The 25,467-nt window shown below is 37.7% G+C and overlaps 1 protein-coding gene across 4 annotated transcripts in view; it reads right to left on the reverse strand.

Moving 5' to 3' along the window:
* UPF2 (UPF2, regulator of nonsense mediated mRNA decay) overlaps nt 1-25,467 on the reverse strand; it is a 56,694-nt gene that overhangs the window by 5,729 nt on the left and 25,498 nt on the right. For 3 of the 4 annotated variants that reach the window (XM_021384364.1, XM_021384366.1, XM_021384365.1), the window contains 13 exons: nt 24,796-24,904; nt 23,647-23,760; nt 23,048-23,164; nt 19,100-19,285; nt 18,528-18,731; nt 17,684-17,959; nt 15,274-15,457; nt 12,125-12,264; nt 10,682-10,786; nt 9,246-9,344; nt 8,393-8,560; nt 4,793-4,934; nt 1,016-1,136 (listed from right to left, as the gene is read on the reverse strand). In XM_021384364.1, coding sequence (XP_021240039.1) covers nt 1,016-1,136; nt 4,793-4,934; nt 8,393-8,560; nt 9,246-9,344; nt 10,682-10,786; nt 12,125-12,264; nt 15,274-15,457; nt 17,684-17,959; nt 18,528-18,731; nt 19,100-19,285; nt 23,048-23,164; nt 23,647-23,760; nt 24,796-24,904 — 1,965 coding nt within the window. Of the gene's footprint in view, nt 1-1,015; nt 1,137-1,287; nt 3,270-4,792; nt 4,935-8,392; nt 8,561-9,245; nt 9,345-10,681; nt 10,787-12,124; nt 12,265-15,273; nt 15,458-17,683; nt 17,960-18,527; nt 18,732-19,099; nt 19,286-23,047; nt 23,165-23,646; nt 23,761-24,795; nt 24,905-25,467 lie in introns of those variants that run through there. The other variant, XM_021384367.1, reaches the window with a different exon arrangement.

Consider the following 25,467-nt stretch of genomic DNA (forward strand, 5'->3'; position numbering starts at 1 on the left):
GGAACACTTGCAGGTATTATGGCAATTCAGGGTAAATCAGTTGTTTTCATTTCTATGACAGTGTTAGGCCACAGTGGAATGAAAAAGCTGAATGGGCAGCGTAACTCGTTTCATTGAGCTACAGTTAGTTATTTCTCAATGCAGCCCTTTTTCAAATAAAGAGGACTTTTCCATACAAGCAGCAGGGGACCCAGTGGCACAAGAGATCAGAATGCCATAAAATGCTGACAAAAACGTGCCAGAGATGTTGGTAATATTACTGTAACACAACACATTACATTAATCATGTATTTCTAGCTTACAAAGACAGTCCCGCTTGGTAGGTGAAGTTCTCCCTTTCCACTTGTTGTTCCACCCATCCACCTCCAACATTTATTTTTAAGAAGACAAACACGGAAATATTGCCATGCGCTTCACCTGACCCCGCCTATTCAGATTTGTGCTGCAGAGTTAATTTGATAGCTTATTCTGAAGATTACTTTGAGTAAAAAGAGACCCTGAGATTATATTAAAGTTGTACAGTGACTATTAGGCAATCTGGAACGGTCCTCATGTTAATCCTCTTTTTGGCATGCTCCTGCACACCATAATTGAAAGGTTTTCTTCCCCGCTCCCTGCCTTGGCTGTGTCTTCTTTCCCTTCAGGCTTTCAAACACCGCACAGAGATCTCAAGGTCACCAGATTAAGAAGCCACAATGAGCATCTCTAGAAACCGTTCTGCATCTTCCTCCCCTCTCACTGGGGAAGCAGACTTGCATCTTTTCCCCTGTAACAAGGAGCTTGACTCTCACAACCCTTTGATAACTGAAAAACAACCCTCCGCCTTCCCAACCTCCAGCAAGGATGTATTCATGTGAGAAGCACAAAATACCAGCCAGGATTTTAACAGAACGCTTTAGCAAGGAAGCGACCAACAGACCTACTTGCATTATGCACGTCGTTATCTGCCTCAATTACGGAGGCAATCGCTTGCCCACAACCAGAATTAAAACATTTCAGAAGAAGATTGTCCTACCTCCCACCAGTTTTAAAGATTAGATCTGCATTAGGTGCTCCCTTTGGATGCTGGTAACGAGGCCGCCGCTCCCGATTGGTATTTGCTGGAGCTGGACGCTGCGCCAGGGACTGCAACATTTCTGCAATTTCATACGGAAAGAAAAGTAAATACATTTTCTACACATCTTATTAAAGAGGAATTTACACGAGCACATTTAATTAAAAAAAAAAGTTATCTTATTTACACTGTGCTACGATTTAGGGTTAACATTTTTCATGTTATTCTGAAACTTAAAAAAATCGCCCGGACAAATCCCCAGTAGCCCCCAGTGTGAACCTGCATTTCCAGAGGTTCCTCCAGAAGGAAGTGCCAGCAGTGCCTTCCATTGCAGGTGCTTCAGAAGGGAGCTACCAGCGTTTCTTTCCCAAAATATCAGCCACTGACTGTATCAGTAACGAGGGCTAAAGGGTCACAGCACCGTGAGAAGCCATACGGCAAAACTGCCCTGAAATAGTAACAGTTGGGCAAGGCTGTTCTCAATTAAAAACTCAGCGAGAACCTTGTCCTAAGTTAGCATCTAGAAGTCGGGCCTTTGTCTAAAGGAGCCCTAATAGGATCATTTTACGGAGAAGACAGACACCTGAGGAGGCTGACTCAGCCGACCCACATTACAGCAGCTGCCTCACGGCTGGGATTTTTCACTGCGTGATCAGGGGATGCAGAACGAGGCCGCAGCACCCAGGTTAGCCCTGGACATCAGAATTTGGGGCAGCTCAAGACAGGTAGAAGTACGATGTGTTGGCACTCGGCAAGACTGCACTTCGTTTTGGTTAAGATAAAAATTGCTCTTTACGAGACTAAGTTAATGGTTATTAAGCACCCAAAATTACAAATACGCAGCAGGAACCTTCACATAACCTCTGTCCAAACGTCAGTGCATCAAACACAAATATTTCTGACAGTCTACCCGTGCAAGACTCTTCATTGCTCAGCAAACAGATGGAATAAATAAAGGGGAAAAGTGGAGTAAGCTGTTAAACAGATTATGTTTGAAAGTCTGCTCTGTCTGGTTCCCTAATCTCTGCTCATCTCCAATCTGGAACTGGAGACACGTGCTCACTGCCTGCAAGAAACAAACTTCCACCACTGTCCCAAAGACTTGCACAAGGCAGAACTGGAGACTCCTGAGATTTTATCGTCATTTACAAAACGCATGCAAAGCTTTCAGTGAGTCACCCATCCAATCTTGGATAAACTATGAACCTATGAATGATTTAATACACAACTATTAGTAAACCATGTATCTGGAATCAAAACCTGGAAAAAACACACAGAAAGCCACTCAGGACACTGAACAGCCCGTGTCTGTAAAGGTCAGAAAGCAACATCCTTCAAAACAATTCTGTGTAGCAGGACAGATCTCCATAACAAGGCAACGACAAGACCAGGAAGAAAATAAGCACAGATTATGGTGCGCTGTCTGGCAGGTGCTAGAAGCAAGCAATGAACCGTGTACGTGCCTGTCTCCTCTGTGCAACAAAATCAGTGCAGTTTGTGAAAAGTCAGTAATAGAGAAACAGAGAAAACAAGAAGATAAAGGGAATACGTGGCAAGGGAACACGGTGGAACACGGCGGATTAGCTAGGCTGAGGTGTGCTGCCATCCTCTAGGGAAGAAGCATCCACTTTGGGCTGGTTTTTTTTTTGTGTAGTCACCTGGTACCACGCATGTTTACACTAACATGTCTGTAATAATCAACTACATTTAGTTATGCTTATTATTTAATAGTACTTTGAAGTACTTTGCACCGGTGAATTTTCATTCATTAAGGCTTTTCTCATTTATGTAGGTTAGGTATATATGTTAGGACAACCTTGAGGAACTCTTCAGGAGTTTTAACTCCCTTGGTAACTTCAAAGCCTGAAACAGAAGGTTAAAACCAACTCTTTCTTTCATGTCTGTATGTTCCAACTTGTTATGGGCAAGGATTCTCTTCAAAAGGACCAATCAACTGCACAACATTTTAATACACACACATATTTAAAAACGTGTGTATTCACAAGTAGCTCTAAACAGAAATGCCATTTGACTTGTGCAGTCTATTGGATTAACACATCCTTTTCAGTTTGGTTTGGTTTTACTTCGTGTGTCACCCAGGCGAACAAGAAACAACCAAGAGAAATGAATCAATTTTAAAATGGACATCAGCTGCAGGAAAAGCTATTCCTTCATCATTCATTTTTCCCTTGAAGGAACACTTTACACACAGCACCTAGAAAGAAAAAAAATCTGAGAAAATATAAGAAAAAATTACCTATTAATGGTTAACTATTAATATCAGTTGCCTAATTCATTTCACTACGACAAAATGAATGCGACCCTTTTTTGGATACGAAGCACGGTTACAATAAACTAACAAATGAAATAATACATTAAACAGACTGGTTTTTAAAGATACCCACAGATTCACAGGGCAAGTTAAAATAAACCAAACGCCCTGACCATGAGAAAAGTAGTAGAGGTGCCAGTGATGAGGGAAACTCATCAGAAGTCTGAACAAAGCACTTAAGAGTGTAATTCTGTTCTACTGTTTCTTTTTCACGAGGAGGCTTTATAAAAGGCAAGTGTCTTGAAAAAAGTTTAAGCAGAGGATGATGTTTAATGCTAAGAATATACTGTATTACAAGTTCAGAGCTCTGTAGATGCTTGCTTTGGAAAAAATACTCCTCTTCAGGATTACATGCTTAGTTCTTCCATTATCAGAATCCAGGATGAGGTGTTAAGATACCACGGTTTGATGTTATGGTGATTTTCCCCCCCCCCCCCCCAATTAGAGCTGTTTTAATTTAAATTTTTCCATTTCGTGATGAATAATGACCTTTCACTAAATACATTAAATGAGATTTCCTGATAATTAACTACTCATCCTGTGATTACCACCAGATTGCATCATCTTTACAATAAAAAAAATAAAGAGCAGGAACTTCAGAGACGTTAAATGGAAAAGCTAACGTAAGAACTGAATACCATCAATTTTATTTGTTTTGACTTTGTTTGCTATCTGAGTAAGGCAAGGAAAGCTGAGCCTGAAATAAAACCAAACACATCGAGTGCACTGCGTCAGGAGCTAAACAGAATTTGTGGTACTGACTGTTTCCATTTGCCCACATTCCAAAATGCTTGGTCTAAGTATCCTTAAAAAGAACATGGATCGCAGACTTGTATGAAACTTATTTTGTTAATATATTCTTCTCACACTCCAGATTTGAAGAGTTCCTAGAACATTTAGCAAATATGAAGCTGTGGCAACAGACTCTATTTATTAGGCAGAGGTTACCACTTTGTATTTTCAAGTCTTAACTTCAAGACTCAAAATACTTCTGTCTGCTTATATCTAAAAAACAAGAGCTTTAATTGTACAGAATTAATTCCTCTTGCATCCAACTCAATTCTCTTCCAGTAACTGAGACAGCGCCACAAACATCAGATTAATTTTGTGGTTGATTTTTTTAATTTTATTTTTTATTAAAGGAAACAGTAATCCCACTTCTTCTCCTCTTCCAAGCTAAACAGAAATGCTTCAATTTATTGAGACCCACTTTAAAACTCCCTTGCATCGAAGAGTGGCAAAAACTTCAGAGCACAGAGGACAGGGAGCACGTAACAAATGATGAACTGAAGTACAGGTTTTCCATGAAGGGCTACAAATCAGTATTCAGAAATTGAACTGCTAATTATCACGGGTATTTCTGCAGATCTTCTGAAGGTAAAAATGAAGTACACTTCTTTTCTTACCCTGGTAGTCTTCTTGTTCTTGGCGTTCATTGATATCCAAAGTGAGCTTTTTCATCCGCATTCTCTCCTCCTGTTCAGCTTGCTGTTGGTTCCAGTGGTTTGCAGCAAGTTGGGAAGACATCGGTACATTTAAGATCTTAAACTGCAAATGAAAATATGTTTAAGTGCCCATCATAGAACAACAACAAAAAAAACAACAAGAAACACACCCCGTGCATAAAAAGCCAAAAGGCAGAAAGGTAATGGTTATTTCTATATTACTGTGATGAGATACTTTCTACAGAAGTTCCCATTGAAAAGTATAGGGTTTTTTCCCTTCTTTTTTTTTTTCCTCCCCCAAACTGTACTTGGCTTAGTAACATGAGAAAATACAAGGTATTCAGATACTCTAAAGGCACACAGAAGAGAGGCAACAGAAGATCACACAAAGGTATTTGAAAGAACAAATTTGACTTTGTTTCCACCAGGAACACAAAGCTATTGGCTTTACTCCTCTATTCTGATGCAAGCCTCACTATCTATCTATCTATATCCCCACACTGAGTTACACAGGCCTTGAGATAGAAACACAGCCAGCTCCAAACAGCTGCCTCTCCATCCAGTTCTCTAACTTCCAAAGAGATGAAGCCTCCAAGCAGAATTTCTACTTCTATCCTTTGTGAAAACACAGGAGACATGTTCTAAAGATTTCAGCTATCTTCCAGCATTTATTGGCCAAAGCTTTTCTTTTTATGAATTATTCCAGCTCTTTAGTGCTTCACCTTGGTCACGAGAGAAGGGTGGTATCAAATTTAATTGTTTTCTCCACCCCAACATACCAAACATGCACATGGACATTCAACGCATTACATCTGTCTAACACTACTTTAAAGGTGAGCTTTCTGCTACTCCCTCAGAAGTATTGCCTGTCTGAAAACTACAACGGAGAGTTTGAGAGATGTACAGGGAAGAAATGTTCGTCAAGCTTTTATTTCCACAGGAAAACATTTTAAATGTATCCCGCTCACCTGTGGTCATATCTACCTGGCATCAATCTTGGACAACTACAAAAACATCAAATGGTATTACAACTTGGATCTCTTCCCTTATGATGTCAATATTTATTTCCCCTTGTTCTCTCATGTTTTGTGGCTAACTGATGATGCCAATGCCACAGTCTGATTTCCAATAGTCACGTTCATTTCTACTGCTACTTATTTTGTCCGTTTTGTCACACAACTTCTTTACTGTAGGTGACAGGACATCTATTGTAAGACTGGTTTACCCAATATTCTTGCTACCACCTGTTTTTATTAATCACAATCCAAAACAGAATGATAAAATACGTCCTCACTATGAATGATAAAATATGTCCTCACTGCTACCAGCCTGCAATGACCATTCATTCAGGTTGTATGCTGCTAGTATCAGCAATCGGTCGTTCTTGTGTTCTGTTTCAAAAAACTAGTAGGCAATCCCCCATTAAAATCAGGTAGAACATTGATATGTGAGTGGAGCTTTTAATGACTGGATGTCAATCATGAAAAATTAATCCCTAGAAGGAAGCCCATCACATTCCATTTTCACCAGTAAGTACTTCCTTACGAGCTAAGATTTCTTGATGCGGCACTGCCTTCAACAAAGAGCATGGAGATCAAACTTAATGATAGGAAATTATTAGGCTGACATTGCAGTGAGGTGGTGATGCTTACCATGCGATTGATGGTAAGGATAAGAAATTACTTTCAGCCCTCCAGGTTGCCTGAATAATCTTCTTGCCTGTGTTTAGAATTCTGAAAGCTTACAGCTAGAAATTACAAATAAGTTCGGTATCCAACGCTGCAAAACTCAGTGCGCATTCTGCTCATAGATTTTAAAATAGCATTATAAGAAACAATTATTTCCAACTCCACCTCTCCTTTCCTGCTTAGTGGTCAGTTTTAGCAGAAAAATAAGCAGCATTTTTTTCTGAATGCAAAACTATGGACAAAGAAGCCTTTCACTGACTCAAGAACTGGAGTAGTCTAGTAGTCCAGACTTCTTTTTTTCCTCTTTTTAAAACATTTCTAGAAACACTTGGAGGAGTTTTGGCAGGAAGAGCCTACTCCCAAAAGCAAATAGTGGGGGAAGTGGGAGGGAAAGCTCCTGAACAAGTTCTGCTTTCTTTTTCAAGCCACAGAATGCCAGCAATATTTTCCCCTCAGAGCATAAAGATCCTAAAATTGTTGGTAACTCCAGATACTCCCAGGAAATTACCCTGACAAAGCCAAAAACGCTGTGGGGTTTGTTTGTTTGTTTTCAGAGTTCTCTAAATCCCTTTCCCACTCAATGACAGTAGTTAAGAATTCACCACTGAAAATTTTTTTAGAACTATATATGTAATGTTCAAGTCCCAGGAAAACAGAATAACCAAACAAATGCAGTAAGGAAATCAGTTAATCCCTACCAAGTACAAGTTGTATATGCCTACTCAAGCAGGTAACACTATTTACACTTCGAAAGCACTTAGCACAGTATTTTCATAACTGAATAATGAAGCTATGGATAGATATGGAATCACACTTGCTAGTTCTACTATTTGTGGTAACAGACCTCACTTTCTACACAGATTTTTAAAATGCAGGGGAAGATCCTGTTTCTGCTTTACATACCTCAGCTATTTCAGACTACTGCAGAAATTCAGGTAACAAACGTCAAAAACAAATTAATGACAGAAGGAAATACTTGAAAGGTGCTGACTGATGGAATGAAACAATGCTTTGTTTTTGCTGCCCACAAACTCACTAGAGTCATTCACTTTTATCATCAATTCAGACAACTGAAAAGACAAGTTTTGTCGTGCTGTCCTTTAAAGAAATATATATGCATTAAGTATTTATTTGCATACTGTGCATTTACTGACATAACAAAATACAAACATACACATGAGAAAAGAGTTAAGACAAATGTGTTTGGCTGCATGAAGCAAGGTATGATTTTTGGTTATTTTGTTTTTTAAATCAACAAGATTTCATAGCATCATAGAGATGGTTCCATTTCTATTTAAGTTTCTCTGAAAAATTCACCCTGTTCATTCTGGAAGATTCCCCTAAAACAGCCTTCAGAGATAACGACTGTTTTCCAAGTTGAACAGATTCAGCCAATTGGCTGTTACCTAGGAAATGAAATGTAGCAAGCATTACATATGTTGATTTGAAGCTGAATGTGTTTTCAGCAGTACCTGCAAAATCTGAGATTTTTGGATGTTCCTTCACCTTTCTTTTCCCCTATCCTTTGGGCTTTCAGTGTCAGTCTGCCAACTACATGCATTCATCTTCAACAAATTTAATAGGCAGAAAGCATACCACTATCCCAGTAAGTGTAACCAGCAAACAAAATTAATAATGGTGCAATTTAACTAAAGAATTGTTACACTTGATTTCGGTTAACAACCAAGAATTCCAAGGAACTACATACAGTATTTTCTGTATTTCAAAATTAAGAGGCCTGTACCCTACTCTTGAGAAAATGAAGAAATGAAACATTCCGTGTCTGTCAAAGTTGTACTATGACTTAAAAAGTGAAAGGTATTACCCCCCCTCATCTTTCTAAGGAGAATCCATACTTGACACAGTCTCTTACCTGCTGTTTGTTGCCTTTTCGTGTTAACATGACAAAGGGCATGGTGTCTCCAGACTCCGACTCTCCTTCCCCACTCCCAAGCGGGGGACCCTTCTTCAGTTGGCTTTTGAGATGTAGAGGAATAGCAACATCCAGCTGATGTACTTTAACTGATTCACCGCTCCGTTGCTATTGAAAGAAAATAAACTGTATAAATGATAAATGCTTAAAACGTCAGCACGTCTGGCAACGTTCACATTTTTACGACTGAGAAAAAGTTTAAAATTCCAAGAACGCAGAGTATATATAAATAAATTCACAAGCCTTTACTAGATTTTCCTTTTTTTTCCTTGCTTGTGAAGAAGGAAGTTACAGGGATAGAATACTCAAAATTTTAACTTTGACGGAAAAACAATCTAGAGACTTCACTGGACACTTGAGAGCGAACGTTATGCACTCAGGAATTTTTTGTTGCATATTACTAATGTATTCCTGCATTCAGGGTTTGCAGTATTCAAGTATTTACCTGATGTGATTGACAATCCCATACAACACTTAGTTATGTAAAATTAAGTGCAACTACATTTTAGACCTATTATAAGCTAAGCTTGGGTAGTCTACAGGAAAGTCAGAAGTGCTGCCTAAAATCTGATGCAGTTATTCATCCAATAAAATACCTGTGAGCACCAGATATTTACTGGACAAACTATTAAATAGCTGAAAGCTACTTATCTAAACACATCAGTTGCAGAAGAGAGGTCACAAGGAAAGAAGAGTCATTCTTTAGTATTGCTAGTTATGCATTAATCACTTAGTTACTTAAAAATAAATAGGGTTGTACAGCTACATTAACTTCAGAAAATAAGATTCATACCTGAAGATTTTCCAGCATCATTTTATCTAATGCCTGAATGAAGTCCTCATCTTCTGCACAAGGGACATGCTTAAGCCCTCCTCCTTTAATCATTACTTCCTATTTCAATGAGTGTAAAAAAAAAAAATGCCATTACATCAGTATCAGAAATATGAAGATTCAGTCTAGAAGTGAAGTAAAAAAAAATATCATTATCACTTCCACAACATACGTAAAAGTTTTTAAAAAAGTTAAAAAAAAAATGTTTTAGCCTGGATTATTTTCTTAAAGAAATATTTTCTGAAACTTGCTGCATTGATTCTTATTACGAAGGTCACTCACTCGTACCATCCTGAGCATACAGTATGCATGCACATAAGATTATACACAGAGACTGGCTATGACAGCAATACAAGGAAATCTCTACCCCCAACAAACCTAATTTAACTAATTAAGGTCCATGAAGTTGGGTGGTCTTTTCAAGTCAAACACCATTCTTCGCTATTTGGAAAGCATAATGTGACAAGAAAAACATTACTTTAATGTGTCTCTTGGGATAGCTCGCCACTTGGAAAAGTAACTAAACATTTTTTTCAATTTTGAACTGAAACAAAATGTAACACAAAGCTGGTAAAGAAATACTTTCTTAGTCAGCAACACCTAAAATTGGAACTGGGACTCCGCAGGGCAGCAGGATGTCATGAGCATCATTTGTCAGCACGTGTTCCAATGCCTGACAAGTTCACACAGCAGACTAGTACCAAGTAAATGCCACCATCCACAGTGCTGGAACTGGAGACCATGCAATAGAACCCACCTCACTCATTTCAGCTTTTGGCAACAATGCTGCTCGTCCCTCTGCTATTAGCAATGCTCAAGTCTACTCTCTTCTGATCAGCAATTTTACAACACGGATTACAAAAAACTGCTTTTATATGCTGCTTTTAAAAGCTAGCACCCCAATATGCTATTTTATAATGATGATTACTACAATTTAGGCTTATTCAGGTTGTTTTCCTACAGATATTACAATTTGCCGTTCCAAAATCCATGGCTTAGGTATTCTGCACTTCTTGGTTTGTCTCCTTTTCAGTTCTGACATAAAGTGCAGACTAACTAGTTTACCTTGTTCTGACATAAAGTGCAGACTAACTAGTTTACCTTGTACCATACCAGTTTGCTACCATTGCAGGCACTGCAAAACCATCACTTATGCAATCTTCTCCAGTCTAGCTACAGTCCTGTGAAAGCATGTTGGAGTAAAGTTGATTGCATGAGTTGCAGAAGCTAATAGTGAAAGTTAGCAAATATGAAAGATTGTAATATTCTTTCAAATACATTTTAGGAGTATTCTTGCTGTGTTTTCCCAGTAACATTATGAGAAGCACTGGCTAAAAAGCATTCAGTAAAGAAAAACAAAGTGGCATAAATCACTTTTCTACAGCAATAATACATACTGTATTTTCCTCATCTGTTTCATTTTCCTTATTAGAATCTGTAAGATAATCAGTGTTTTCTTCCTCCTCTTCTTCGCCTTCCTCCTCCTCGTTGTCAGAGCCCTCCTGAAATATTTAATGTTTATTATTTGAGAATAAATATGTAACTTTTTTTTTTTTTAAGACAGAAAGTTACACCACCAGTTGCTTTCTGAGGAATACAAGGCTTCATGTAACTGATTGTATACAATCTTCATTGACACAGTGATGTCCATTTCCAATGATAAAAGCACCCTAACATATATTTAGCTTAGAGGAAAACAAGAAACAAAGAAACCCACTTGCATTTGGTTCCTCTCACATTTTCTGCATCTTTCCCGATCTACCTCCATATGAATTTGTTTAGTTCAGTCTTCGGAAGTGTTTGATCTTACTTTTGTTTCTCAGCAAATCTACAGTCTGATCTCAGCTGGATTTGCTTTGCATTTTCATGAACACACAGCAAAAAAAAGTTGGAAAATTTCATTTAAACATTAGCCTTGGCAGTGAGAATTTTTTTTCCAGTTATTTATTACTGTGAAGGTCTTTAATCACTAGATCGCACAGTATCCATCTAAAGAGAGAAATTAATTGCACACTGCCTTGGGCAATCAGCTGTAGGTGAGCATGCTTTGAGCAAGGGTAGTTGGACAAGATCTCCAGAGGTCCCTTTTCCTGCTCTCAAACAAATATTTATGATTCTAATGATATTAATAATCTGTGAGCAAAACCAAAAAACCAGCCAAACTTCATAAACTTCAGTGCTGAGAGTCATCAACTGGAAGACAGCTTATTAGTAAACCAAATCAACCCAAATTACAGGAGAAAAAGTGTTGCCTATTTCCTTGATTAATTCATTTTATCATAATACTAACACTATCATGTCAACTTTGCTGTGTCATAGTGACAAGTTAGAATTTTTATGTACATGTCTGCTTTTTTTATTAGCTACACCAGTTTTGATTCAGAAGATTACTGGCAGAGTAAACAAGGAAAGTCATTACTCTCTATAAATCTTATTTATTCACATTATGTTGGCAAACTGTGAACACCTGTTATTTTTACTACACGACTGCTTTGTCACCCAGTCAATACATTTGCTTCTACAACAGATAAAGACAGTGATCTGAGCGTATTTTCATGCCAAAATACCAGAGGCACCTTTCTGCTGAAGAGCAGCATGCACACTGTATAGAAACTTGACCTGTCAGTTTTATCAACTTCTCTGGAGTCTCAGACACGCTGCATTCCATTTTCTGTACATACAAAACTGAGACAGAGATACCCTCAGCACACTGGCCTGGTTGTGCATTCCCATAGTTCACCAGCTAACTTGTGACATATACAGACTTCAAAAGTATCAAAATAAAAGTATCAAAGTTACTCATTCTTTTCGCACGAGACAAGGTAAATCATTAAGTTCACCTCTTCTTCTGGCTCATTGACTTCACTTTCATTTCCAGATTGTTCCTCTGTCTCTGCTCCACCTTCTTCTTCTTCTTCATCCTCTTCCAGATTCTCTCCTTCTGTTATGGTATCTTTGGAATCTTTGTCATTCACAAGTCCTGCAATTTGAAGAAAGAATTAGAACACTGCAAAAAAAACCAATATGAAACTATTGAAATTGCACTGAAGTGTAAGATCTTCAAGCCATTCTAGTTGACTCGGTGTGCAAGGAATGAAGTGCAACTCCCTAAGCCTCTGCATTTTTCAGGAAGATGTCATTCCATGTAACATCCCTTACCAATACCATTCCTACAATCGTGGAAAGTTTTAGCTTCTTTCAGTGCTTCAGTGAGCAATTTAGTGATAGATTTTTACTAGAGTTGTTTCCAGAGAAAATACTTAAGAATTGAGCACGGCCCTGATATTTAGGAAGAAAAATAAAGATTTTTTTTTTAGAAAACAGCTACTGCAAAAATTAAGCCATCCACTGCAGAACAGAACAAACTTTAGCACATACTACTTTTTTTTCATACAATCTTTTAATTCTTTTTTTTCCCCGCATTAACCCACAAAGCCACTAAGTCTTCCAGAGGACCACGGCTCGATCCAACAGAAAGTGATGCTCATGTCAGCCTCCCAGAACACAGCAAATTCAAGTGAGTCGTTTGTGAAAGCCTTTCCTAAGGAGTCAGTACAGTTGCCATACAGTTTAACATTCATATTCTGAAATGTTACTAACCACACACGTAAGGTTGACTGTTGGCTTCAAGATTTCTGGACAGCAAATGAACACATGACATCTGTGCTTGGGGCATTCCTCATTCATTCTCTGCCACACACAGAACAAATGCAGCAGTTTGCAATTCTTAACCAGAGGTCAGGATTCTGAATAGACAAGCAGTCTGGGGCATACCAGAATTTTTTTTTTGCTCCACCTCCAGATGCTTTTGAGAATTTCAATATGCATATACACACAGCCTGGTCTCTTTACAAGATCTCAAAAGGTGACAGCTAAGATCACAAAAAGCAGCTTCAGGAAGAGGTGAATCTTTGCAGCTATGCTTCAGTGAGACAGAATACGAGAAATGAAACGTATAATGTATATGGTTACGTGGTAGATAGTTAAGATTTCAGTTTCATGTGAACACACACATACAACCTTCCTTCATACTCCACAGTCTTCAAACCATTCTTTTTTCCTTTTTATACATGCTGTGCTCTTCAAAATCTGTGCTGCTCCCTAACTATGGGAGAGGTTCTTCTGAATGACTCTCAGTACAAAAAAAAAAAAATTTAAAAAAATCACCAGAGTGGTACAGGAAACAGCCAGACCCCAACTCCAGGCCTGTATGCAATACGCTGCCACACTCTTCTTCAGAGTTACACTCACTTGAGATGGAAAGAAAGCAAAGCACGTTGTGATCTTTAGCAGGACACGTTCTTGGTACTACTGTTCATGGGCCAATGAATTGTGGAAATAAACAGATCATGAACTGTAGTTTTAGTAAAGCTCTTACTAAGAGAAGCAAAAACCCTAGTTTCCTGCAGACATGCTCATATCTATCATCATAGCCTCCATGGACCAGAAAGGCAGATGACGACCTTCCTGAGAACAACATCAAACAGTCCTAACAACAGGACTTGGAACTGTCCCCACCTTATTCAGAAGTTTATTAGCAACTAAGTAGTACCACAAAAACAGCGTATTTCAGTAGGAAGAGGGGGGGAGGTCCCTTTTTATAAGGTTGGATTGTTGATGGGTTTTGCTGGTGCCAGAACAAACACAATAAAATGCTGTTCTCCAGTACAGGCTCATACTCAGTGAGCAAATCCCCCCCAGACACTGAATTGAACTGTTACAGCAACTCAGAGAACAAAAGTTCTTATCATTTGCACAAAGGAATTCCTGAGTGTATTGCAAAAGAATATTACAATTTATGCAATGAATTTTAAGTTACCTCTTACTTACCATTTTGAGAGCATAAAACCTAGTCATTTAGATCATCCCATAAGGAAATTTCTGTCTTTCAGTTACTACCTAGGTAATTTCAAGGCATGTTAATTAAATGACCAGCATATTAAAGATAGAAATGCATCTTAAAATATAACTTGCAATGTGTAATTCCCACGTAACAACAAACTCATCCCACTGGATTAAAGGATATTCTGAAAATTTAACTTGTCTACCCACTTGAAATGCTTACAAGGCTATAATTAACATATAAAATTTAAATATAAAAGCTTGTCATGAAGAAGCCGGTCTTCAAATAAAAACTGAAGAATAAAAAACAACTCTACACAATGAGAAATGAGCATAGTAGTTTCCAATATTTAATAAGAAAACCTAGCTACAAAATACGTTAAAGTTATTAAGATGAAAGTAGTTTTAGACTAATGTTGACTTTTCTTTTGGTCAGCTCAGCTGTTCTGCAAGCCTAGTGTTTTTTCCTGAAGTGATTTTAGACACAGATACCTGGAGCAAGATTTATAAATACACATTCCTGTAGTCTGAACAGGAACTACAGGCTAGCATTCAACTGAGCTGACGGACAGCAAAGAAAGTTTAATCATCCAAACAAAAGAAATCATCCTTTGGTTTCTACTGAGATGTAAAACCCATCCAAAATTATTCCAGAAGAAATCTAAGGATTAAAGTACCTGAGAGCATTTGGAAAGCAACACACCTCTCTTCTACTGCAATCTTACACTAATGCTTACTTTGACAACAGCAGCTTTAGTCAAGTCCAGACTTGGGAAGGAACAACAGATGCAAGCAACCAGTCTACCAGAATGACTAAAGTGGCCTTTGTCAGTGCTCACCAATCAACAGGCTACAGTAATAGAGCGTGCAGGTACCCCGTGTTTTTTGTATGAGGTAATATAACCATATAAGCTTGGGTGGTTTTATGTTTTGTTTTGTTTTTTGTTTTTAAATACTCCATCGTATGAGAGTTACAGAAATTAAATGATCCCTAGGGAAACGACAAAAATACAAATAAGAAGGAAGAACTTTGATCAGGATAATAAAAGCATCATGTCATGAGAACAACAATACTTACCCATCATCATCACGAAAACAGTAACCTTAAGAAACATACAAATACAATTTCTAATGCTCATTCTCTTACCTAGTTTTATTAAGAATTCTCGTTCCAAGTCTTGCACCTGTCTGATAGCCTCCTCCAGAGAACTGCAGAGCTTTATCTTTGGTCTGAGGAGTTCCAGTGTGTCACTAATCATATAGTCAATGTCTATAGGAAATGGGTGGTCTTTTGTCCAGACATCCAGACTTTTCTTCCACCAAACATACCGCTAGAATACAAAATATTCAGTTAAGTAGCATACATGCTGGCATTTATGAACTATTTCACATACTAAGATTGTAACACCCAGTCATACTCCTACAGTAGAAAATGCAAAGATTTCACATCATTACTCTATTTCATATAACTACTAGATATTTTGGTATCACTAAACTATGATTGACAACGCTGGACATCACAAATATTAAGGATATACTTATCTCATTATAATGACTCTTAAGTATGACAACTGAGCACAAAAAGCACTGGTAAAGTAGGTGCCTTCTAAAGGTAGATTATTAGTTTTTAAAGAGATCATAGAACCACAGAATCATAGAACGGCCCATGTTGAAAAGGGCCTCATAGATCATCGTGTCTCAAGCCCCCTGTTGAGTGCAGGGCTGCCAAGCACTAGACCAGGCTGCCCAGAGCCACATCCAGCCTGGCCTTCAATGCCTCCAGGGATGGGGCACCCACAGTCTCCTTGGGCAACCTGTCCCAGTGCGTCACCACCCTCTGAGTCAAAAACTAAATCTCCAACCTAAATCTCCCCTGTCTCAGTTTAAAACCATTCCCCCTTGTCCTACTGCTATCCCCCCTTGTAAACAATCATCCCTCCTCCTGTTTATACGCTCCCTTCAAGTATTGGAAGGCCACAATGAGGTCTCCCTGGAGCCTTCTCTTCTTCAAACTAAACAAGCCCAGTTCCCTCAGCCTTTCTTCATAGGAGAGGTGCTCCAGCCCTCTGATCATCTTGGTCGCCTTCCTCTGAACTCATTCCAAGAGCTCTGCGTCTTTCTTGTACTGGGAGCCCCAGGCCTGGACGTAGTACTCCAGAGATGAGCACTTATCAACTCTCCAGCTTTTGAATTCTTCCTACGTCTATTTTCAAGACAATTAACTTCCCTCAAAGCACATTACGGAGGGGAGGGAGGAGTAATTATTACAAAAAGGTTTAAGACTGTAGCTACCATCAAGTCATTTATCATCCAGCTCGCTTTATAAAAAATTAGTACATAGAAGTTACAATAGAAATGTAACAATTAAATCTGACTCAAGAAAGAGAATCTCAGAGCTGAATCTGAAAACAAAGGGGCTGCAAAAATTGTGTCTGAAAATGAAGGACTAACAGTAACTTTACTGAAAAGGTGACACAGTCAAATGAACATCTGTTGAAATTATAAAACAAATACAGTGACTCCCTCTCTGATGAATTTATTTGTGGTTTAAAGTAATCTGATATGTAGACAAGGGATTTGTATCCCCAGAGAAGGAAAAAACACATTACATTATTAATTTGAATATTCTTGTTTTAGTATAATTTAAAGAAGAAGAAAGCAGAAAGAAATCAAGTCCAAAGACTTAGCTGCATTAGCTGCACAGACCAGAATTCCTCATCTTCCCAAGGGAATATAGTCTAGCTTTTAAAACTCCTGTTATGACATCTTTCGTCCCTTAAATCCATCCGTCAGAATTCTTTCTGCATCTTGTTGCCATTACCTCTCATTCTCTCCCTGCGCATTCCTTCTTCACTAGCTCTATTAGGTAGCTGAAGACAGCAATCTAACTGCTCCCTATTTAACCTTACCCTACAAACTGAGCAAATTCACAACGAGGGAATTGCAAACCTCATGATCATTTTGGTGACCCTCCAAAAGATTCAGCTCAGTTCCGAGGCTCTGATCTACCAGGAAACCCTCAGCTGGATAGAAATGTTTTAGATGTGGCCTCAAGCACCACCAAACCAAAGGAAAAAATAAAATCACTTTCTTCAATCTACTGGTTACACTCTTGCCAAGGCAACATAGTGATGAAGTTCAAAAGCACACTGATGCAGAACTGACTCTTGTGTCCACCTAGTCCAGGAAGTTTGACTCTGTTCCTGCAAAGCTGTTCTCTGTGTAGTCGGTACCAGGCTGCACTGTCACAGAGAGCTACTCCATCCCATCTAGAAGACCTGATACTTACCTTCGCTGGATTTCATAGGGTTTCTGTAAGCTCATTTCTCCACTCACTGAGACACCCTGAATGACAGACCTAAACCTTCAAGTGAATCAACTGCTAGCCCAGTTTGTCAGAGCAACAGTAACATCCATGTACAGACACAGACTTTGCTTTAAAATAAAACAGTTACTAGACAGAATGGACTTGAAATACTAGAGATCAAGAGAAATACATAACAGGCTGACCTGCATTAAGTTGATAAATAAATCTATGGAACAAAAGTTTATAATACCTGAAAGTATACAAGGAAGCAATCAAGTTTTCGTTTGCTGGATCCTCTGTCAAAATACTGCCCACAGGTATCAAGGATTGTACATACAAGTCTGATTCTGAAAAGATGCTCTGGAGGATCCAGTGGACTAGGACTACCATCAGGGTTCACACCAAATGATGTGAATGAATATAGAGTTCGAAATATTACAGCTGATTCCACCATTCGATAATTGTAAAGCTCCCCCAAGAACTTGGCACTGCTGATCCGCCGCTGGTTAAACTTTGGCTGGTTAACCTTTATGAAAAGAGGAAACCAAAAACATCTTACCGTGCAGCCCTAAAGGAATCTTTGTGGGTACAGAAAAGCAGCATAAATATCTGATAAAATTCATCACAATACGAGCTACATGCATTACACAAAACTAAAAAGCAATGAAGACGATTATGAAAGCTATTCAGCAAGTAGCTACTAAAAATGTTCATACATATTTAACATGTTTTTTTTCTGAAATCTGAGATGGCTTTTTACTGCCCAGAGAACTGTAGTTATAAACAGTCAAAATATGGAATAGTGTCAAGTGAGTTAAGCCCCAGCAATCTGACTATACTGCACCAAGACAAACTGTACAACCTTATTATGACAAAAGAGGAGAACAACTGTCCTAGGAATCTTTGTAGACTTGTTTTTTTAATTATTAGTTTTTAAATGAACCTACACAAAGAAAACAACTGAAAGATGGGTAGAAAAGTCAGGCAAAAGACAATCAAATATTTTTCTTCCCCTTAAATAGGATTATTTCACTGTTTTTCCAATGAAAGTAGATGTGTATGGGTTAATCTTGATTTTATTTTCATTGTTATACCTCCATTCCTAGTCGAATATCCTCTAGCACTCCATCCACAACGTGAATTCCAACATCTTCCTGGTAAAGGACCAACCCTGCTAAGAGGTTGGCTACACAGTGAATGCTATTATATTTCACATTCCAGATGTTGATCATGCAGCATATAACATAGTCTTTCACTTCTGTATCCTGCCAAGGCAGCTTGCGCATCTGTCTCAGGACCTAAGCAAAAATTTTACGACAAGCTTAACATTTTGGCACATAAAATATCAAAATATTCACTGTTATTCACCCCCCTGTTCCATATTTCCTTGTTCTTACAGTCTGTATTTAACCATTGTCTTTTATCTCTTACTCTGAATATAAGATACTTAGCACAAAAATTCTTATTTCATTCTGTTTGCTCACAATTGATGGGGAGAATGCACGTCCATCTCTGTATTTGAAGAAACAACACAATCTTAACAATCAGAGATACCAAAGTGATTCCTATTTCTTGCAATTAAGAAAATAACCATTCCCAAACCTTCAGAATGTTATAGCATATCACTTTCAGTAACAGTTCTAGAAAAGGCTTGAAGAAGATTTACCTTCTCAGTGGTGACCTTTGAGAGATCCTTGTAGAGAAGCTTACGAATGTATTCCTGCAAGGGAGGACGCTTCTTCTTCACAGTTTTTTCAGCTGGAGGAGGATTACAGTAGTAATAGGCATTTTCTACCATTGTAACATAGCGTGCATCCAGATGCATTGCTTGTTTTTTTCTCATCATTTGTTCCTGGAAATAATTGCAAATGATCAGTTAACGATGTTGATCTACTACATTCTCAAGCCATTTTCAAGTCTGTTATATAGTTAAGTTTGGGACAAAGGAAACAAAAGATTGCAAAAAGGGATCTAAAAGCTTGGCTGGAGAGAAGAAAATAAAGCATTGACTACAGCACAGAACCAAATCATCTATGTTATTTCTCTTTACAAGCTCTAATTTATGAAGGATAACCGCAAAAAAAGTTTCTGAAAGCTTATTCACAGTTCAACTTGAAATCTAACTACTACTGCTTAGCTCAATAAGATAGTATTTTGAATGAAGTGGCTCATCTCATTAACCACATCTAATCTAATGTCACTGAAATACTGATTTCTTGCCATGAGGCGTATCAACATGAGACTACCAACTTATTTCATACAGCAATGTGCAATTCCAGAAAGTTTGTACTGATGGCTTCACAGGAATTCTCAATGGTTTAAGCAATGGCATTTCTCTTATTACGTGCTCCATTGTTGCTATTTACCAAAGCAAAACAGACTACACAGAACACAGTATTTACCACAAAGGAATATTTTGGGAAAAGGAATGCGAGAAGCCAAAGCTTATTATGTATGTCAACACCAGTTAATATGATTGTTAGGATGTCCTCATTTTCCTCACTGAATAGAATCTTTTCTCCATAATTCATTTTGGATATATATTTAAAAGATTTTAAGAAATTTCTTAGATCTTAAAACCCTGTACCAAAACAAGTAGTAGTTCTAAGCTGCTGATTTTTACAGCTAAAGATGAGTTTAATTAGATTATAAAACCTTTCTATGCACATATATGCATGCAATTCTACAAACTGCATTTTTTATGATATATTCTAAATCACTCTAAGGTGGTTCCATGGAAAAAAAAAAAAAAGATGTACAGGTTTAAACTACTTTTTCAGTAGAGGTCACCTACATGGTAATTCACACAAATATTTAAGCCAAACTAAGATGCAAATACACATACACACAAGTGTTTGTACATCCATTCGTACTATCCAGTCAAGTAACAACAAGAATATAAACCTTTGATGAAGATGCACAATTTTTCATGCTAATGAAAGTTTCTCGTGAACTTGAACAAATTCAAGTTTCTTTTAGGAGACTGTGGTTCAGTTAATCCGAAATGTAAACATCCTGAACAGCTCCCTAGCCTTTGGTTTCAACTGCTAATTCAATGACAAAGAATACTTTTGCGTAACAGTAACACAACAAATACTGTAATTTTCCTAGATTGCGTCTATCTGTTGCCTGGGAGGTCTCAATATGACACAAGCCCTAACGCACTTCATTTTTAACCTTTTCCATGACACAAATGGCCTCCTCTTTGATTCCCTAAGAGCGTTCCTTTCCAAATGGGAAATTCCTGTTAAGTAGAAGAAAATTTGCAGATACTTAATAGGTGCACAGCACTTTAGCAATTGGGAACGGAAATTGCTTTATGTGCTGTTTACACGTAGCAGGGAAAAGGCACTTACAGCAGAAGGTTTCAAAACATTATTATTATGTAATACTTGGAATATTTTGTGAATTTTTTTGGCTTCTTCTAGATGCATCAGGATAAAGCATGTTTGTTGTCTTACGACACTTACTGTGTTCTACTACAAGCTGCTATCCTGCCCTTCCACATGTTCCTGCACTTCAGAAACAAGTTTTTAACCTTCTTGGAAGCACTATTTTTATAGTGAGTTAATATGATCTAGTTCTAACTAGAAGTAGCTACTTCATCAAAGCCTCTGTCTGTACAATCAATATTCTCCTGTTTCAGTTTGATCTGTAGAACAAGTCAACCCAAGAACTGAGCTACTGGGTAACGTCAGTCCCATATTTCTACAAAAACAAGTGATATTGCTTTAGAGCTTTAAAAATAATTTGGGATAATTCACTACGTTTAAGGCCTAAAACCACATCTGAAGACTGATGTGGTCTTTTGGATACCAAAAAACAAAGCTACAAGTAATCCTTTAAAAAAAAAAAGCAAAAAAAAAACCCAGCATAACATGAGAATCGTATTTTACCATGATTAAGTTAGGGAAACATATGTTAAGATAACGCTGACCTTCCATCCAAAGCAGCAATTCAGACAATCCATTTATCAACATACCAACCCTGCAGCCAAGTTAGTGTCATGTCACTTTTTTTTTTTTGTAATTACACACAGGAGGTGGAATTTGAAAGACTTGCTAGAGTTAAGAGAGATAAAAATTGCCCTGATAAAAGATGAACCTTTCAGCAATTAGTAATATATCACAGTAGCTCCATCAGCTGGCAAAGCTTGAGAAAATTGAAATACTTCTGCTTTAAGATACAAAGCACTCTTCAACAAAGATTTACAGTTAATTTACCCATCTTTTTTCTTGTGACAGCACCACAGCAATAAATGGTGTGACGTTCAAAGAGGCTCAGAAACAAACCATGTTTTTGTGGAAAACAGGTTGTATTGCACTGTACCCAAGTACACAACAATTGCTCTATTAACTCTGTAGGACAGGAAGGCAGGCTACAGATTCAAGAGAAACATCTATCAAGTGCAAGGCTGTGCTTTGGTAAGATAGGAAATACGTACAGAAGACAGACAATGGTATTACATAGCTTTTAAAAGCCGTGCCTCTACAATGAGACTCTGAACCTGTAAACTATTCCCTTCCAGGAGCACAATTTATGTATGCTTTCTTCTCCATATACAGTGACTACTTTCATTAATGCAGATGCACATCTATATTCTTGCCACAGTACGAGCATTTGAAGGTCAGAAAGGAACATTAAAACATCTAGTCAGACTTCTAATTAAAAAAAATGGTTTAGTCATTGGATTGCATCTGCTTCAGCTGCTTTTAATTTAATGCAATTTCCTCCTGATAATATCTACCTTTGAAGCACTTCAACCACACATCTTCCCTTGGACACAAAATTTTAGGATCACCTTACAAGACAGGAAACATTATTAAGGAATCAAATTCATACAGAAAGAAGCTGAAAACTAGCCCATTATTTTTAAATCTTTGCCAGTACTTATCTAGACATAAGGATAATACTTCTACGCTTATCTCAATTATCGTGAACCGCTGTTTTTAAAGTCCCTTCCTCTAGAGTCTTCAAAAACTTATCCAAGGCAAAGAGACTACCATGTTCCACAATTGTCTTCATCTCCCATTAAAATACCTTCTCCTGTTCCATTTCCTAATACTTTCCCACAAATAGTGTCCAATACATTATTTGTAGTTCAAGTGCAATAGCTTTTTGTTTCAGAAATTTCATTTTTTAAGTCATGTGCAGATTTAGCAGTCAGTGGGAGCTCTCCAGGAAATGCTCCGAAAGCTATTCTCAGAGTAGGGGCAATCAGAGTCTGCCCAGTGTTGCTTAAGCTATTAATAACAACAGATGCAAGTCCACAAGACTACAAACAAAGGCTGGTATCACCAGAGCAGACTAGAATGCAGTGAGTCCACCTCAGGTCTAATCCATAACGAGGGTGCAAGATTTCAGAAAGGCTGATTCATCATTCTCTCATACCAACCTTGTCTTTATTACAAGAGTTCAGGAGGTTGTCCTCCCTGTGCACTCAGGATAAACTCACATGAAAAGTTTCACTTCCTGGTACCCAAACTGACATCAAAGATACCACTCACAAACACTGCTAAGACAGACCACATCACAAACCCAGAAAATAAGCGATCGGTTTAAATCTGTACGTGACAACTCCCCTCACACATAAGTCAATATGCTTTCCTCTTACCAAAAGAACACTGGTTCTTAAGTGAGATTCTGGTGATCTAAAGAGAAATCTTCCACAGGTTTCCAACAGAGTACATGCCATTTCAATATGGTGATGAGAAAAGTCTGACAGAAGCATCTGGAAGGCATTTATATAAAAACACAAGCGTTAAATATATTTTTAAACTGCAGAAAGCTATAAGTTTTAGCTACTAAACTTTACACTATTGAGGTGTTTCACAGTCTTTAAGGAAAAAATGCAAATTAACTTCACTGTTAACAAAATTTAAAATATTCACCTCATTAAGAAGTATTCAACAAATAGCCTAGATCCAAAATGTAGACTCTACTATTACTTTTCAAACAAATTTAATAGTGATTTGGTTATGTTCAAATGTGGGAGTGTATTTCATAGTGTCCCAACTATCATGAAGTTAAAACATTCCAATTTCTGGAATGGCTATAAAGGTGTCCTCATATGCTGTAACAAAAGACATCAGGGTTTAAAACATCCTGTGCAATGAATTATTGCAGATCAACATCAAGAGTTAACTGAAGGGAAATAAGATAGGGATACATTATCAGCATACGCAAAATTTTGTACAACTATTAACCACCAACCTTTAAGCAGTGGAGAGTATCATTTTTGGAGAACATCTTAAACTTGGTAAGCTCACCAATAAATCTCACAGTTTTGTTCTTTGTTTCAATGTTGATCTGGTCCTTTTTTCTTACCTGAAAGAAAAAAAACACTTGACCTTAAGCTGCCAAAAATACCTACTTACAAAATTGCTTTCAGCCAAAGCTTAAGTAGCATTGGAATTCAGAAGCGTTTGACATTTCCTCAGTTCCTCATGCTCTATCTATTCTTGCACTTTTTCCCCTTCTGACTCTGAGCCTCCCAAAATTCTTTAATATCTCTACATTTATAGGCACACATCAACCACCAAACATTGCCATCACACATAGACCGTGGCAAAGTATTAGAAAACAGAAGGAATCGACATTGTACACCATAACTAATTCTATAAGAACTTAAAATATTGTAAAAGGAGCAACAATGAAAGATACCAATCAATTTGTGGGGAGACACTGGAACAGGTTCCCCAGGGAGGTTGTGGATGTCCCCTCCCTGGAAGCATTCCAGGCCAGGCTGGATGGGGCTTTGAGCAACCTGGTCTAGGGGGAGGTGTCCCTGCCCGTAGCATGGGGGTTGGAACAAGGTGATCTTAAAGATCCCTTCCAACACAAACCATTCCGATTCTAAGATACGCTTGTGAGGAATGATAACTTGGTTGGTGAAAACTGTAAAAATCAAAACTTAATTCTAAAGTGCTATATTACAAAAGTAACCACAACATTACAGCAGTAACCTTGTAATGGGGACCCAGTTAGAATTAAGTCAATTGTCATTCTCGATGCAAGTTACTAATTTACAGAAAGCTAACACTTTTGTCTGGAGTAGAGTTTATAATATTCGCAACTTTTAACTGTTACACACTTTATTTTAATCACTATTTAACAAGGAAAATAAGAAAGATCCTATAAATAATGCATACATCCAGGTATTTGATAAGTCAAAAAATTTTAAATATACAAATCAAGCATTTAAGAACAAATCCGCTCCGATGACAGAAAACTACTCTGGCTTGAGTTGCTGAACTTTAGAATTAGCACCTACATGACAGCAAGCATTATTTTTTTCCCCAAAAGATTATGATTATTAAGTTAGTAAAATTGAATGCAAAAACCTAAACCAAGAGAACATACATGAAATCTGAAATCCCCTTTCAGCATGGAACAAAGATCCTCTGCTACATCAGACATACAGGGATGCAATGTGGCAACCAGCCTTGCATAAAATGGTAGCAAATCCAACCTGCAAACAAAGGTTACACACATATGTAAAGTGAGACAGTAAAATAGACAACCAATTTATGCTCAAGGTTATAAAAGTAGAGTTACTGTTTTGTTTGTGAAAAGAATGACTAGGAAATGGAAAACACCATCTTAACTATGGAATCTGACCTCTTGCCTTTAAGCAATTTCCAGATACAAGGAATATTCAGATATCTTGAAATACACAGAATTAGAAATCCTTACAGTAAACTCCATCAGTTACTAGTTGTTTTTTGGGGGGGATGAATTTTGATTTGTTTTAAGTAACAGCAAACAAAACCAGGAAGGTAAGGATGTCTTTATTTCTACGGCAGTGAACTTGTAAATGAATGTAGGAATGTTATTACATAAAAGAAATCTCAACAGATGATGTGAAGTGGGTTAAGTGGCAATCTCAACTAGCAATCACACTAATTGCAATACTGCAAAATGTAAGAACATTCCTTATTTTCATTTATCATTCCTTAGTTATATTCCTTCATAACCATTTCATAGCAGCACCTGTTTCCCCTCAGGGAATTTTGGCATGCAGTTTGTATTTTC

This window comes from Numida meleagris, chromosome 1 (assembly GCF_002078875.1).
Source record: "Numida meleagris isolate 19003 breed g44 Domestic line chromosome 1, NumMel1.0, whole genome shotgun sequence".
NCBI lineage: Eukaryota > Metazoa > Chordata > Aves > Galliformes > Numididae > Numida > Numida meleagris.